This window comes from Anomalospiza imberbis, chromosome Z (genome assembly GCF_031753505.1).
Source record: "Anomalospiza imberbis isolate Cuckoo-Finch-1a 21T00152 chromosome Z, ASM3175350v1, whole genome shotgun sequence".
Lineage (NCBI taxonomy): Eukaryota > Metazoa > Chordata > Aves > Passeriformes > Viduidae > Anomalospiza > Anomalospiza imberbis.
The window spans coordinates 73,379,488-73,396,143 of NC_089721.1; the positions used below are offsets into that span (position 1 = coordinate 73,379,488).

Consider the following 16,656-nt stretch of genomic DNA (forward strand, 5'->3'; position numbering starts at 1 on the left):
TCAAGAATAGTGTATACAATTAAGATTATTTTATTAAATCCATTCTAGGACAACGGTGATGTGCAGACCTGTCAGTCACAGGAATTCAACCCCTTAAAAAAACACAGTTACGGGTATGAGACAACAAGCATTGCTTTCCACCGACTACGGTATCTAAATCAAAGCCTAGCAGCCTCCTAACTGCAGCATTGCAAAGAATGAAAATGTGTAATTTAAATTACTCATTTATGTATTATGGGGCTTTTTCTGACCTCCCCTCAGACCAGGGCTGACGAAGGAAGACTTTGGATGAGCTGATTAAGTTAAAGACCATGTTAAATGGTACAGTGTGTCCCCTGCTTTAGACCACTCCCTTCCACCACAGGCAATTAGTGCCACCAAAGCCCACAGCCCTGGCAGAATTACCACTGTGCAGTCCATAAACTCAGGGTGTCCTTCCAAAGAACAAGCAGATAAAGCCCTGGGGGCCAGGGGGATGAAGTCCCCAGCACCGACAGGCACTGGCTGCAGAGCCAGCCAAGGCTGCTGGCAGTGCCAGCCAAGGCTGCTGGGGCTGGAGCAGAGGCAGGATGCCCTTTTCCAGGACAAACATCCGTGCTGTGCCTGCTGGAGGTCAGCAGAGCACAGCACCGAGGTCAGGAGCAGCAGGGCCAGGACCACCCTTCTCCAGCCCTTCTCCAGACAGGGCTGAACAGACTGCCTCCCGTAACTGCGTGGCACAGAAAGCCAGGAGCTCGTCTCCAAGGCAGGAGATGCCATCATGAAGAGGTCCCTGCAGGCAGGGGGGCCCAGGTGTGACACCCCAGGGCCCAGACACCCCGTCAGCTGCACGGGTGCTGGGGCCAGGAACATCACCGTGACCCCTCTCTCCCTCTGCTCCTCTCCCCCTCTCATCCACCTCCCTCTCTCTCCCCTCTCACCCTGTCCCTCTGGTCAAACCCACTGCTGTGTGCTCATCCCACTCAGGACTCAGGACAGACCAATTCCCTGCCAAGGGTGCAATTTACTAACAAAGATTTGTGCCCTTCTGTGAACGCCCCCCGACCCCCGTCCTTCCCTTCACCACGAGCCCCTGCCCATCCGGGGTGCTTCCTTCCCCTCCAGGCTGGGATGCCACCCTTACCTCTGCCTTTTTACCTCAGTGCTGGCTGAGCTAGAAGCTGGCTCAGTTATGGGATGGATTTGTTGAATTTTGGTGTGACCGCTGGAATTTTACCCATTAGCACCAACGAAATAGTACAAACAAGGGTACTTAAAAATAGTGCAGTGAAATTTAAGTGAAACCTAAAAATATTAAGCATCCTTCTGGATCTGTTCACTTGCTTTTGACATATTTTACTCCCAGAACTCCTGATGTCTCATGCCTCTCCAGAGAGGTCCAACAGGAGAGGACAATCTCCCTGAATGGATCTCAAATACTGAGCAGCAGTGCACAAGCACCCTAAACTTTATCTTCACATCTGTTAAGAGAACGTCCAAAATATGCAAATGGCAATCAAACACTTTTGTTTATGCTCATACACAACGTATTTCAGCCATTTGCGCCTAAAAAGGGAAAAATTAGCTACTTTAGCCAACATGAATGAATGCCTGATTGCTCCATTTATAAGGAATTAGACACAGCAAAGGGACCAAAACACAGCTAAGCAAAAATGAATCAATACATGTGATTATGCTGCAATCTTTTTCTTTCCTACAACAATTTTGAGATATCAGGCATATGCTGTAACCTGCATTTGTGCATTTTATACTGGCGCTGATTCCATAAAATTGTTATTCTTAGGAGGAAAATTTAGCTCTGCTGTAGGATCAGTGGATTTTATTCACTAATTACTGCTGGGGAAAAAAAAAGGCTTCTAGTCCTGCTCTGGATGAAGATGGTATCAAATGGGAACCAGTTTAAGTCCAAAATAAGATGGGAGAAGGACATTTAGACAGTTTGTTTTACCACCCTGATATTTTAATTTTGAGAACAAGGACAAAGTCAAACTTGAAAGACTTTCCTTTAGAATTATACTTTGTGTATAGAAGTATAAGTAAAGCAGCATTCCATAAATTCAAAGTGAGAAAAAGTAGAACAAGACATTATTTTATATTACAAAAGACATGCCATTGCCAATCTTACTGTAAAGGGACCCTCTTCTTCCCAGTTCTACATAGATCTCCTCCAAGCAAGTCATGTTGCATTAGTACTGCTAATTTACACTTCCCCTTCTTCAGGAGTAGACAAGGAACTGTCTGTAGTCCTGAACTGTGCAGCTCTGAATTTGCTACATTGCTATAAGCTCCTGTGGACAAAGCATATTCAGACTAACAGTAATTATCAATACCACCCGACAAGGCTTTAATATTTTAAAAGCATCATCTCGTCCAGGACTGGAAGAAAGAGGGGACAAAGTATACTGGAATCCCAGGGAAAAAATGGAAATCCAGTTTCTGAGAGGTAATTAAATATTTGGTTTCTCTGAAGCACAAAGCAAAGGTTGACATGTTTTTGGCAACTGTCTAAACAGATACAATTTTCTCCTTTCTTGAGATTTAAACATCAGCTTTAACTAAAAAAGGCTCAGGTTATCTTGGCTACAAATAAAAGCAGGCACATCATATGTAACACTAACAATCTAAGAGAGACAAAAGAATATTAAAGAAATACAATCCAGGCACTTGTGGGTCACTCAGTCTGTTTAAACGACTTCAAGCACTAAAATGTGGCAAGCACATTTCTCTATCTGTGCACCTTTATAAAAATCCTGAGAGAGAGAGAGAAATGTGCTTGCCACACTTAAACCCTCAATAACCTGTAGAGAACACCCCAAAGAGAGAGATTACCGTGCAAACTGGTATGTTCATATCACACAGCCTTCCAGTTTATCTCACACACACCCCTAAGCTTTTTAAATTTTGCATTAGATTTTTTTTTTTAACTCAAAGGAAGCACTTTTGCAGCAGAGGCCAACAGCAGCCAGGTTCTCCCCAGTTCCACAGCATGGTCTCTCCCTCCTCCCTGGCCATGGCACCAGAAATCACTTCTCCAGTTAGTTCTGAACTCTCTGTTCAACTCCAGGCAGCCGTGACAAGGCTGTGTGTTTGATACATCCAGAAAACAGATTTCCTAGGAATTGTGCAAGAATCAACAGCTGAGCAAGGCACAGACACAAATTAATGCCCAGCCAGGGAAAGGATGCAGTGTTTATTTGTGTGCTTGTGCTGCAGATGGGCAATCAGCACTCCTGACACCTGGGGAAGGGAAAGGCAAAGGAGAGTCTGGAAGGGAAGAGGGAGGCAGTGGCTAACCTGCATAATACAGAGACAGACACATTCTGCAGAGGTGAGGTTTCAGACTGGGCATGTGCAGGGCAGTGTCTATACAGGACAACATCCAAAATAAACAACAAAACAAGAGATTAAAACCAGAGCCAGGTTTGCTCAGCCAGGCCCATGTGAACCTTGTCTTTCTCCTCCTCATGTAGGTACTGAAGAAGCACTGACTTTGACACCAGCCTCAAGGGTTCTGAGATCTATTTCCCATTAGGAAAGAAATTATTTGTAACTGCTGCACTGTGATAATTCACTTGTGGGGAATTTTGGAAGGAATTAGAGATGGGATCTTTTAATTGTTTTTGATGATGGGATTTATTTTTCTTATCTTTCACATGGGCAGGAAGGGTGAGTTCAGCTCACATCTACACTGCATGGCTCAGAGGTCACAAGACCTCTAGTTACAAGACCTTTTAAGGATTTATTGACCAATGAAACAGTGCCCACAAGGATATTTATGCCTTTGACCCAAGCCTTAAATACTTAAATCCTTAAATACTTCACTTTAAGGACTTCTTAAATATTAAATATTTCACCTTAAATATTTCACCGTAAGGACTCATGCTGCAGTGTAAGCTTTCTTAGCTTATCATGTTATGGCACACAAACCTACAGCGCTGCATTCTAAACTTCTTGTTTACCTTTGTAACAACTTTTAGTTTTTCTATACCTTAAACTCTAAAACTCTAATTTTTCCTTTACTTAGTTTAACGTGTCTCTGCTTTAAACTATACATCCACATTCTCCCTTCCAGCACCTGAGTTTGGAAACCTTTTCCAAGGTCTCAGATCAAGCCCTGTGTTTAATTCTAAGCTTTGACTCACAGGCCCAAAGTTCTGAGAGTTCCCTGCATTTCAGATTCCAGCACTGCACACAACACTGGGTGCTGAGAGCTGTCCTGAGCCCCTTGGCTGCTCCGCTGCCTTTCCTGCTGGAACCCCGTGGCCTGAGAGGGGACAGCAGCCTTCCCCCACCCAAAAATGCTCCAGGCCATCATCTCCTTCTCCTCCACTCCACTTACAGACACCAGGTGAGAAAGGCACTCGATGGAACTTGGATGTCAGAGGTAAGATAACACTTCTATAACCCACAAATACCTAACTTCTGCAGAAAAACAACCTTCCTCATTCCTCCTAAAAAGCTCGGTTGCTGGAGACTGATAGACTCTTATCTCATAATCTTTGTGTACCCAGGTGAGTAAGTGAGGACACTACACACCTCTTGGTTAAACTTTCTTCTGCCATTTCTTTTTCTCCCAAACCTACACACCTTGTCTCCACATGTATGGCATCACTGATGATTTAAAGAGTACCTTCAGGTTTGCCCAAATGAGTCTGTACACATTCCATCTTTATTCACCCTAATGTATGGTTTCTTCACAGGAAATTTAGTCATCATCCCAAGTGATTTTCAACTCTAAGGCACAAAGCAGTAATTACACCCTCTCACTTCCTGATACACCTACTCACTGACTGGAAAAGATGCAGTACAGAAGCCTTACTTCCTCTGAGAATGTCACTCCAGGAGGCACAGGTGAATTGCAATTATGGAATGTTCTCTGAGTGCATTTGTGTGCATTACTGGGAACAATATTGCCAGATGCCTGATGCACTAACTATGTAAAATTACAAGTTGAGAGTCAGAAAGGGAGAAGTACACAGAGCAAAACAGCTTCTTTAGCTTCAAGCAGTACTGAGGAGCCCCAGCCACAGCAGCCTGGAAGTGCCAAGCATCACTCTCCAGGAGCAGGAAGGAGCGGAGGACTGAGAGCAGGAAACAAAACCACAAGCGTGTGAAGCTGGTTCTGCACTGAGGCACAGAGAATGTAAACGAAATGCACTGGTTAACCAAGAGGGCCTGAAGTGCTGGGGAAGCAGATTCTGCCTGCTGTGCCCACGGGCGTGGTCACTCGCTGTGGTCACTCGCTGTGGTCACTCGCTGTGGTCACTCGGGCCAGCCCGGGGAGGAGCCCGAGCCAGGTCCTGCCCAGGGCCATCCTCAGTGCTCTGGCTCCCTCCGCTGACAACTGCACACACAGACCCGGCATGTCCCGAGGGCAGGCAGGGAAATAAACTGATTTATTTACATTCATCCCTGCAAAGTGGCCCCAAAATTCCACCTGAATGCTTTTCGTGAAGCAGTGCCCTGATTAACCCCCATGCTGTTTAGGATGGTTACATCAAAAGCCATTGGAAGTTGGAAAGATACATGAAAGCTATTATCAGAAGAATTAAAAACAAAAAAAACAACAACAACCAAAAAAAAAAAAAAAAAAAAAAACCACCAAGGGGCCACTGAAATTAACTTATTAGAAAAAGGCTAATAAGAAAATTAAGCAGTGATGCTGCAGAAGTGGAGTGCTTTAACATACTACATTTGGTCAAGGAAAAAAAATGCTTCTGAAGAAACAGTTGTAAATTACCAGCAACAGCAAGATGCTAAAACACTGGTATATCTCACTATTTAAACCTGTCAGAAAGTAATGAACATTAAAACTGCTTAATTTATTTTCAATAGTGAAACAGAGGGGAAAAATACGGTGGAAAACCAAGTCAAAAGATCTCCTGTATGCTAAAGTGAAGGAAACAGAGCGACAACTTCAGTGAACTCCACACTGACAATGCTCAGGAAACACATATCCAAATGAATGGATCCAAAAACTCAAACTGTGAGCAAATGCAGCCCAAGGACTCAACACTGCTATTTACTACACATTCAACCACAACGCTCAAACCGAGTCTGCCAAGAGAAATCAGAAAAGATGGAGTCCATTTCAAAACTGAGACGAGTGAAAACCAGCATAATACTGCTAAAAAAAACAGCATTTCTAAAGCACTGGTAAATCAAGCACAGGTCAACTGGAGTGGCTAAATAACCATCACCTCTCAGGACTGATAAAAAGGAACTCTCTCCTGTGCAATACATTGTATACAGGGGTAACAAAAGCACCCACAGCTACATTGGAAGAAATTAAACACATTAGGGATGTAAATACTAGGAAGATATCCAGTATTAACTGGCAAATTTCGGAACAGAACAACCTCCAATCCCAGGTCGTCCTCATTCAATGTTTGAAAAAGGCTACAGAATTAGAATGGTGCCCACTCTGATTTCTGCAGAGGAATTTCTAACTTGGTCCAAACCCACTACCATTTATCTGAGCCCAAAGGAGTTTAACTCCTTCAAACCTAAATATAACACCCATCACTACTATTGTGTCACCTGCTGTGCAGGCTCTGCCGTGGCTCTCAGGTCCTCGGGATACACAAATTCACTGGGCATACTCAGTGTCACAACTAGAAAACAGAGGTTCAGCCCAGGATAAGAAACCACCTCACCTCAGTTTCAGGAGGGGCTGGGTCACCCATTTCTTCAACCTTCGACGTCCAAACGAAGTTTTAGTATGATCCAAGACCCAGAGCAGGCTTCCTTTTGTTTTCATGTCAGTCTGAAATAACGAAAATAACATAATTATTTTTACCTGAGCAGTCAGTTTTGCAGTGGGAGGATGTTCATATTATTCAAAACATTGTGTTTGGGCTTTAAGACATGGCAACTGCACATTCATTATCAATTTCCTTCATCAACAGTGCCTTACATGAAGAACCTCCAGGAGTCATAAAATACTTAACTATGCTTTTCCTTTAGCTAGAAAATGGTTCTTAGGAAATGACCAGGATAAATTTAACAGTTAAAATCAGTCTGTGCATGAAGCTCTGAGCAGGATCACAAAAACAAGCCCTACTGCAGACATCACTCAACTGCAGTTGCTGAAGAAATTAAACTTCAGGAAAGTTCTTTGTTTGTCAAAATGCAGCACAGTTCCTAACTCATAATAAAAGCTAGTATAGATTAACTTCATTTATGCTTCTGAAAATGTTATCTCCCTTCAGTCTGATCCCATTTTAAATAATTTAAGATTTATGGGTCAGATTTGCAAATCTGATGAACATCATTGGGAAAAGTATGTCAAATAGCCATGAAAATCTCAGCATTTATTATAAAAAGTTACTCATGTCCTTACCTGATTCTGTAAAATTTCAAGATTTTTCATTGTTGTCCCATTGATCGTCATGTATTCAGCTTCGCTGGACAAATGTTTGAAATTGCTGGGGAGAGGAATTTCAGATGTTGTATCTCAAATTTGGGCATGGGCAGAACACTGAAACACTCTCAGGTTTCTCACATTAGAGAAATTCAACAGCTTCACAAATAAATTTTTAAAAGTCAAGCAAGAAATTAAAACCTCTTCAAATAAATAAAAGAACTGAACACTAGTAACTTCTTCTAACTTTCTGCTTGGGAAAATAAAATGTCAGACTCACTTCCCCATTTCCTACAATGACTCTGACAAAGCTCAGAACAAAATCCAGCCCTCCTGCTCTCTAACCCTTTTCAGTTAGAGAGCAGTCAGGTTAATTTATTCAGTTTACAATTTAGCAATGACAGGACTAACAATTAATAATTCAAGAATGGAACAAATTTTTAACACAACTCATCATCAAAATACTGTATTGAAATACATATTTCTTTTTATTACTACTGCAAATTTAAACAGTCTGCAAGTGCAATTCTGTAGGAAAACAGAAATAGGGGAGATTGAAACCATTTTATTTTGTTTCAATATGAAATAATCATGACCAAAATTACTTGACTTTTTGATACTCCTTAGCAGAACTGGATGAGACCAACCCAAAGTGTGTGTTACTTTAGAATCACCATTAATAAAATAATGGTATTAACTGTGCAATCATATTAGGCCTGACAATCATTTCAGTCTCAGACACACACACACACACACAGACACACACACAGAGCAGTCAGGACTGTGAAGTGCCATGTTCTCTCTAAATGCTTCTGACAAATCAAGCCATGATTGTCTGGGTTAATCATCCTGCTGACTGCCCTTTGCACAGAATCTAGGACACTCTTTGCTGCCCTAGACTAAGCAGAACCACTTGCTGGGCAAGATTTAAAGCAGTTTTACTTGATTTTTTTGACTCACAAAAAGTTTTCCAGTGCTTTCAATTTTAAACCCTCTGGAAAAGTACTTGAATGCTCTACCTTGTCCTGTTAGACACATACAGCTGCATTGCTGCTACACTAAAAACAAGAACAGCACCAAAACTTTCAGAAATATGAAATATTCAGAGACTAATCTTATGTACTTATGTCATATGCAGGTGCTTGGGCCTGCTACCAATTTTTTTTCCTAAATAATGGGTCAAATTAGAAGTATTTTCCACAGAATTGTAAAAAAAGCAGATTCAACTGACGGCCCTCAAGAAGTTTAATGACAGCTTGGAAGTACAGCTGACTCAGAACTGTACCCATAGTCATAATTATTCTGCTTTGTGTGCTATTTCAGAAACCAAGGAAGTTGACCAGCAAAAGAAAACACTGGAGGCAAAACCAGCAACACTTTCCAAATTACACAATATTGTAAGCAACAAAACAATACTTCATTTTATTATCCTCAGTCACAACTGCTGATGCTGGCAAAAATTAATTAGGAATGATTTCTGCTTGGCTCCCACTCCCTGCATGAAACAACAAATCCCATCTGCTGTTCCAAAGGCACCTTTCTGCATCCAGGACCAACTGCAGTTTCCCAGTTTGCCACTGCTCCAGCCTCTGGTCTCTAAACCCAGCTGGGTGAGAGCCAAGCCCTTCCACCTCCTCTGCAAAGCCAAGAGGATGCTCCTGGGAATCCCTGTCACATCAGAGCTTCAGGATGGTGGATTTCTCTGGTTCTGCCACTGCCACACCTCTCCTGGCTTTAGAGCAGCTAGCCCAGGACACACTCTGCTCACAGCAGGGCTGCTCAGGAGTGCCTGAAGGCAGCTCACTCTGCTGCACTGCACAGTGGATCTACCCTTCTCTCACAGTGTATTTACAGTTCTTTCAGATCAGACAAGCTGAAGTTGTTTTCACAGCATAAATTATGTGTGTCTTACATTACCCAGGTGTTTTCTTTATCTGAGTTACTTCACCCTGTTATTAATTGTGGTAATTGAGAGTTTAGAGCACATGAGTAACAGCCAAGATCAACTGCAGGATATGCCCAACCAACAATTCCACATGTCACAGCACAGAACATGTTTTGCTTCCACCCACTCATCTTCCTTCAGCTTGGGATCAGAACTTGATAAAAATGTGAAAAGAACCCCACATTCTTTATAAGGTATCTAGAGACCAAATGGCAGAAGGAGGTTGCAGGTAACCATTAAGTGAGGGCTGGTTTTGCAGCAAAGGTCTCGGCACAAGCCTTGTGTGAAACACTGACGTGCTGCTGCCAGCCTTCCCTGCACCTTTCAGAAGTCCCTGGGGCAGGATCACGAGGCCAAAACTCCTCCTGTAGGCGACACTGTGACCCCAGCTTCAAAGCACAGCCCTGCAGCAGTCTGAGCACTCCTGCAGCACAAAACCCAAGCCAAGGAAACAGCTGGCAAGTCCGCAACAGGAGCGTGGCAAGGCAGGGTCAAGTCATCTCTGGGCTCAGAGGAAGGAAAAGAGTAAATGAACAGAAGCTTCCAGGGAGCTTTAGGAATCTTACAGGGAACACTCATAAGAATGAGGTTCCTGCCCATAAAATTACTTTTTCAGAGCAGGACCACACGATGACGAGTATGGACCGGTTACTGTTCTGCTTCAGGACAGCAAAGCACATCCCCAAACTTCAGTTACTACGTGTAACTGGAGAAACTGGATCATCTGTGTCGTTTTTTCAGTACTTAAGGGTTTATAACAAAGAGTAAGAGCATCTTTCTACGCAGGCAGTTAGGACAAGGGGGAACAGCTTTAAACTAAGGTAGGAGAGATTTAGTTTCATGAAGGAATTGTTCCCTGTGGCTGCCTCTGGATCCCTGGCAGCGTCCAAGGCCAGGCTGGACATTGGGGGATGGTGGACGGTGTCCCTGCCATGGCAGGGGTGGCACTGCAGAAACTTGAAAGTCACTTCTAATCCCAAACAGCCTGGCATTCTGTGATTTTGCCTCTTGAGAAGCTTGCAGTGAATGATGGTTTTAATGTGCCGTGTTCATTATTTCCTCCACAGGAGATAATACATATAATCTCATACTCGGTATCTCAGCCTAAGTGATTGCATGTTGTTTAGATCAGGAACTTCCAACTACTTTAATTTTCCAAATCTCTAATGTTTCTGAGTGAAGCTGCAGGCACCCTGAAAGCAACAGATTTTCTTTGCTCAATTACCTTTTAGGGCTCCAGGGTCTATGTCTCTGACATCTCTAGCGGTGAATAAACCACTAAATAAACTTACACAGACAAGAAATGCAGGAACCCCTAAAAGCTTTAAGAAGTAAAAGCAAATATCTTAATTTTTCAGAGGCACTGGTTTTCATTAGGTTCCATACCAAAGACATTTACCACAATCTGTGTAGCAAAGGATGTCAAGCCCAAGACTGTTTTGTATTTAATTAACCAGGTATAAACTCATTAGTGAGCATTTCCACAGGGCTAGAACTTCTGATTTGAGTCCCTTTTTGTTTTGTGTAAGATTTCCTGCGTTTCTTGAAGTTCATCCATCACTGTTCAAAACTTACAAACTACCGTCTACAAAGTCTCTCTCCTCCATATCCAACATGCTGGAAGACACAGAAGTAAAACTGGAACACGCCACAACACATTTCCTCAGCAACTGCTATGCCAGTGATCATTTTTTCAAACAAAACTGGGTACTAAATGTACTTAAAAACCTCTCCTGGATGTGTACTGATTTCTTGACAAAAGCCTTTAATAAAGGTCTCGCCGTATGCAAAGGTATTAGAACACACTGATTAACAAAAACTTGTACTTTCATTAGTAAATCTATTTTTACTTGCTACTGGAACTCTACATCAGCCTAGCCATAGCTTGGGCTCCTGCTGCAGCAGAAATCTTTATTTCTTTGTAATGTTTTGCTTGTTTTTAGGATCTTAAAAGTAGATTTAAAAGCTTCATCGAAATATTAGAGCAAACCTGCTTCCCCCCCACCACTGAGGATTCCCTGACTCACATGGTAACTCATGACTCTTCCTACTAAATTGAAATGGAATTTTTTTTCAGCTGGGAGAAGAGTGTTTGTCCACAGAAGGTACAGAGGTGTAATGGATTTTTCCTCCTATCAAACAGGTCTTCTTCATCCAGACCTGTGACACATTAACAAACTGAAAATTACCTCACAACTCCCACTTCATGCTCTCCGACTCATCTGTATGTGCTCACTGCCCTGAATTCTTCTAGGAATTTCAAGTTGCTTGACAATGCAATGGAAGTTATTTCTCTTCTATTTCCTAATTCAGGACATTCATGACCCTGACATCATTTGCTTAAGTCTTTCACTGTTCAGTATTTAGACAGCATCTCACTGGCATTAGGGAAAAATACTGAAGTTGAGTTTTCCTGAATATTTTGGCTCAATTTGTTGATCCCCATGACACACTACAAGCAGCAAGTGGAGCTCAGTATTGGGTAGTTGGAGCACAAAGGCTTTAGAAAGAAACACAGCAGAATCCAAGCCCTTGATCACAAAGTTATCTCAAGAAATGTTACTTATTTCTTCACAGAACTTCACTCAGATATTAAGTATTTCTTTGCCTTTTCCCTCAGACGCTCATACAGTCCCCAGAAATCCATTAGAGCAACCTTCAGCAGGCAAATGCCAATGCTATGATTTAGTGCTTTTCCTTCCCAGTCTATAATGTACTTGATTTTAGGATGCAGCTGTTACAAATGTGACTGACTGCTGCTACATAAGCCTCCACGTAATTATATTTGTCCTCTGCTACAGAATTACTTCTACATAAAAGATGGATTTCACATTTTCTCCAGCTGAAAGAACATTCACCTCCTGTGTGATTGCACACAGGGCACTGTGACAGCAGTGACCCATGAGCTGACCAAGAAATAGCATTTCCTCAGAATTCATTTTCTTCCTCAGAAGTTCTACAAGATTTCTCCACCTATGCCAGCATATTAAAAAAACAATTATTTTAAAAATAAACAAGGCAGTCAAAGAAGATAAGCAGGCACACCACAGTGCAGGAGCACCACAGATCAGCACATCCCTGGATGGATCAGGAGGGAAGATGCCACAGGAACTCTTTCCCCATCAGCTCCATAAGCACATCAAACTTTTTGTTAACATTCAAATACAACTTGGAGAGAAGGGCAACTTAAGGAAAGAAATCCATCCCAAAATTCAGAACACATGTATAATTTCCAAATATTTTGGTGGACACCTGGGGAAGTGTTTAAGCAGTGTGTCAAGCTGGCACCTGCAGTTTTAAATGCAGCTGGTAATCTAAACTGGTAATGCAGGGAGACCTTCAAAACTGGGCTTCAAAATCTCAGAATCCCACACAACATGTGACTGATCTACAAAAGACATGAAATATTTCTTAAGTTTCCAGTCTGCAGCCAGAGTGACTTTATTAAATCCTGCACACTTATGGGACAGAGGAATACTGAGACAGCTGGGAGGATATTTTGCAGAGGATCCACGAGAGATAAAGCTGTTTTATTTAATAAGCCTCGATGATATTTTCAAAGCTAAGCCAGGTAGGACAGCAATGTTTTATACTCATGGAAGACAGGATAAGAGAAGCTTTAGCAGTGACATCTTTCCATTTTCATTTGATTCCACCTGCATAAGCCTGTCACAAATCTTGAGTACTCATCTCAGCATATCTAATAAACCCAAGCACAGGGACTGCTGAGGAGGTGTCAAGGTTACATCCATGTCTGCGTGGTTTTGTAGTAACTTTGCACAAGTGGTGGTGCTCTAGCAACAGCTTTTGTCATGATCCTTCTCCCCACTCCTACTTACCCCTGAGTCCAGCCAAGGGATTTGCCAAAAAGCCAGGATGTGTTCAACAGTTTTCTTTAAAACTGGTAACTAGATTCAGCAGCTGTAACAGACCTGCTGAGTACTGCCTGATTGTTACAACACGGAGTTTATACCTGCCTCCAGAGCTACAGAAAGAAAACGTCATTTACACACTGCTGGCAAACTGCAACCACATCTGCAAAGCTAAGTTGCAACAGCAATATTTTTTTTTAAAGCTGCCCAGAAAAGCCCAACATTTTGGTTACACAACAAAACTGAGGTTGACATGCAACAGCTGATATAAACAAACTTTTAATTTTTTCCCTAGTATCCACCAGTTTTTGCACCTTGTTTCTTTTCAATAACACCTGGCAGCAGCACATGTTCATTCACATCACTGACACTAATGTATATACACAAACATACTTCATAAAGGTTTTCCTGAAACACCCCTCAAAGAAACCACTTGATTCTTTCACTTCTGATTAGGAAGTCAAATGTAAGGTGTAATTTTTACAAAGACTGTGTTTATCACTAGCAAGTTTTTCATTACAATCAGGGACACTGTCTGCTAAAACTTGCAAGAAGTGGTGGTTTGAATTGTAAATTTATATAAGGCAACTTACCTTGGATTGTAAAGCATCTTTTCCAAATTAAATTCTTTGAGATATGTAATTACTGCTGCCAGAGAGCAAATAACAGGCTTATCCAAGCTTAGTATTACGGATAGGTTTTGAGGACCTAAAAAGAAAAAAATTTCTTGTTAAATGTTTATTTTCTGGTTAACTCACTGTGTACTACTAAGCTATTGTAGAAAAAGCATAATCTGCTTTTGAAGTTATTCTAACAGAAATCTGTAATGTATATACACTGTTTTGTGACATCTGTAAATCAACATAAAGCAAGGCTCCAAAATAACACTTACGGTTCCAAATAATGCAGAACATTACAACAGTGTAAACACATTATGAAACAGAAAACATTTGACTCCATGGGTTTTTCTTCATAAAAAATTACTAACTGTTGGCATAACAAACTTCTAAATATACAAAATAAGAATGGAATTCTGACATGCTCATTTTTGTGCACAGTGATCTACTACAGTGCCTGCTCCAGCTGCAACAACAGGAAAACGCACTCCACGATACCACAGCATAAACTGGTATTTTTAAAAACCCACACAGTTCAGTTTTTTTTTCAGGGATGTTTTTAAAGCTGTTCTCAGGTAACACCTGCAAGAACTTCAGAACTTAGTTAACAAGAATGTTACTCCTGTCTTCAAAGAGGGCAAGAAGGAGGGCCCAGGAAACTCCCAGGAGCCACCTCCATCCCTGGGAAGGTGACAGGACAGGTGGCTCTGCAGTCATCACCACGCATGCAGAAAGAGAGGTCATCAGGAGTGGGCAGCAGGGACTGGGACATTGTGTTCACCAAGGGGACATTGTGTTTGAGACAGCTGGGCAGAGAGAAGATAAGGAGGCTCACCAAGGGCAGCTGCAGGTCCTGCACCTGGGGAGGAGTAACCCCAAGTACCAGAACAGATTGGGAGTGACCTACAAGAGACTAACTCTGTGGAGAAGGACGTCGGGGTGCTGGTGGATGGCAAGTTGACCATGAGCTGACAGTGTCCTGGGGACCAGGAGGGCTAGTGAGATCCTGGAATGCATCAGGAAGAGTATGGCCAACAGGTCAGGGAGGGGATCTTGCCCCTCTGCCCTGCCCAGGTGAGGCCACATCTGGAATGCTGTGTTCAGTTCTGGGCTCCAGATTTAAGAAAGACAGGGAGATGGTGTAGAGGGTCCAGTGGAGGCCATAAAGATGATTGCGAGTCTGGAGCATCTCCTATGAGGAGAGACTGGGAGCTGAGCCTGTTTAGTCTAAAGAAGAGAAGACCGAGAGGGGATCTCCTCAATCCATATAAATACCTCAAAGGGGTGTCAAAGGATGGTGCCAGACTCTCTTCGATGGTGCCCAGTGGTAGGCTGAGGAGCAGTGCCCCTAAAAGAAAGGGCAGCGAGGTGCAGGCCAGCAGGAGGAAGAACTTGTGTGTGTGGAGGGGCAGAGCCTGGAGCAGCTGCCCAGGGAGGGCCTGGAGTGTCCCTGTCTGGAGCCATGCCAGCCCCAGCTGGACACGCTCCTGTGCCACTGCCCAGGGGGATAGACCAGATCATCTCCAGACATCCCTTCCCACCCCAGATATCCTGGGATTCTGTGATCTCTTGAAAAACATTTCAGACGTTGAGTAATCCCCCTCAGCTGTTATGTACATTTAAATTTAAATCTGTCTAAACACACACCTTCAAGCTATGAAAAAAAGTAATGGTAGCCCTGTTTCACTTCTATTTAAATAATGTTCCTTTTCCTCCAAGCTCAACACGAGATCCCACGGTGCAGAAAATGAAGCAAAGGTGGCTAAAAGCCTGCATGAATGTAAAGGCTAATAGGATGCATGCTTCAAATTTATTTGGAATGAAAGACCTGCACTTCTTTTGCATAAAAATCTGAACAAACGTACCTGCAGTACCTGGCACCTCTTTTGCATAGAAGTCGGTAACCCTCTGGAAAGCATGGCTGTACTCAAAATTGAGGTTTTCCATCCTTTCTACCCTAATTCTGTCATCCTGAAACCTGCAAAGAAAAAAAAAATATTTGACTTTCAGGTTTCTACACTCCCTTCATGAAAGAGGTTACAAAGGTGCACTTTCTTTTGTTGTTGCTTTGTTAGGAGTTGAATGGGTAAAGAATTAAGAAATGAGGTATTAAAGTAGGTTGAAAACATTTCCAAGCATGCTGTATTTTTCTACATGTTTCTTCTAACTCTGTGAAAGTGCAAATAAAGCAAACCCAACAGCAGCAAGCACAGCCCAAAGAGAGACTGCAAGAGGTGGTGTAACATCCCTGCAATGTAGATACCAACACGTCTTCACCAACCATAGCAGGTACTTGCCTTACCTCTTCTTAAAGACTTCTGATGAACAAACTTAAGCTGTTATCCTATCCCACTCCATATTCAATTATCCTTTAGAAGATTTTGTTCCATGCTGTAGAACTAAAGGGCTGGATTTCTTTTAGTCTTGCTGCAGCCTAGGCAGCCAAGGATGTTATAACTGATAACCCTCTCCTGCCAGCAGTTATTGTATCAGTGACATCAGCAGTTCCTCCCAGTTTAACAGCACCACCAGACTTTACAAGACACAGCATTTCCACACTGCCCATTTTTCCCTGACTGGTGGCTGAAGTTAAGATTAGATGCTGCCTTATCATTGCAATTTGCAGAGCCGTTGATAAGCACTGAACAGATATGCTGGTTAAAAAAACACAAAGAACTCATGGTGGCCCTGCCAGCCTTGAGCAGAATTACACAGCTACACAGTGAGCACTGAGCCACGGGCCAGGAGAAAGCTCCACTGAAAAGACACACACAAAACCTACTTGGCCTCCGGGTTTCCACACACTCTCACACCCCCATGGGATGTGAATCAGCCAAGTGCTTTGAGAAGACTGGAATT

At 42.6% G+C, this 16,656-nt stretch overlaps 1 protein-coding gene across 2 annotated transcripts in view; it reads right to left on the reverse strand.

Moving 5' to 3' along the window:
* MSH3 (mutS homolog 3) overlaps nucleotides 1-16,656 on the reverse strand; it is a 91,870-nt gene that overhangs the window by 44,795 nt on the left and 30,419 nt on the right. For both annotated transcript variants that reach the window (XM_068176658.1, XM_068176657.1), the window contains exons 9-12: nucleotides 15,663-15,775; nucleotides 13,774-13,888; nucleotides 7,343-7,427; nucleotides 6,657-6,766 (exon numbers count right to left, since the gene is read on the reverse strand). In XM_068176658.1, coding sequence (XP_068032759.1) covers nucleotides 6,657-6,766; nucleotides 7,343-7,427; nucleotides 13,774-13,888; nucleotides 15,663-15,775 — 423 coding nt within the window. The remainder of the gene's footprint in view (nucleotides 1-6,656; nucleotides 6,767-7,342; nucleotides 7,428-13,773; nucleotides 13,889-15,662; nucleotides 15,776-16,656) is intronic.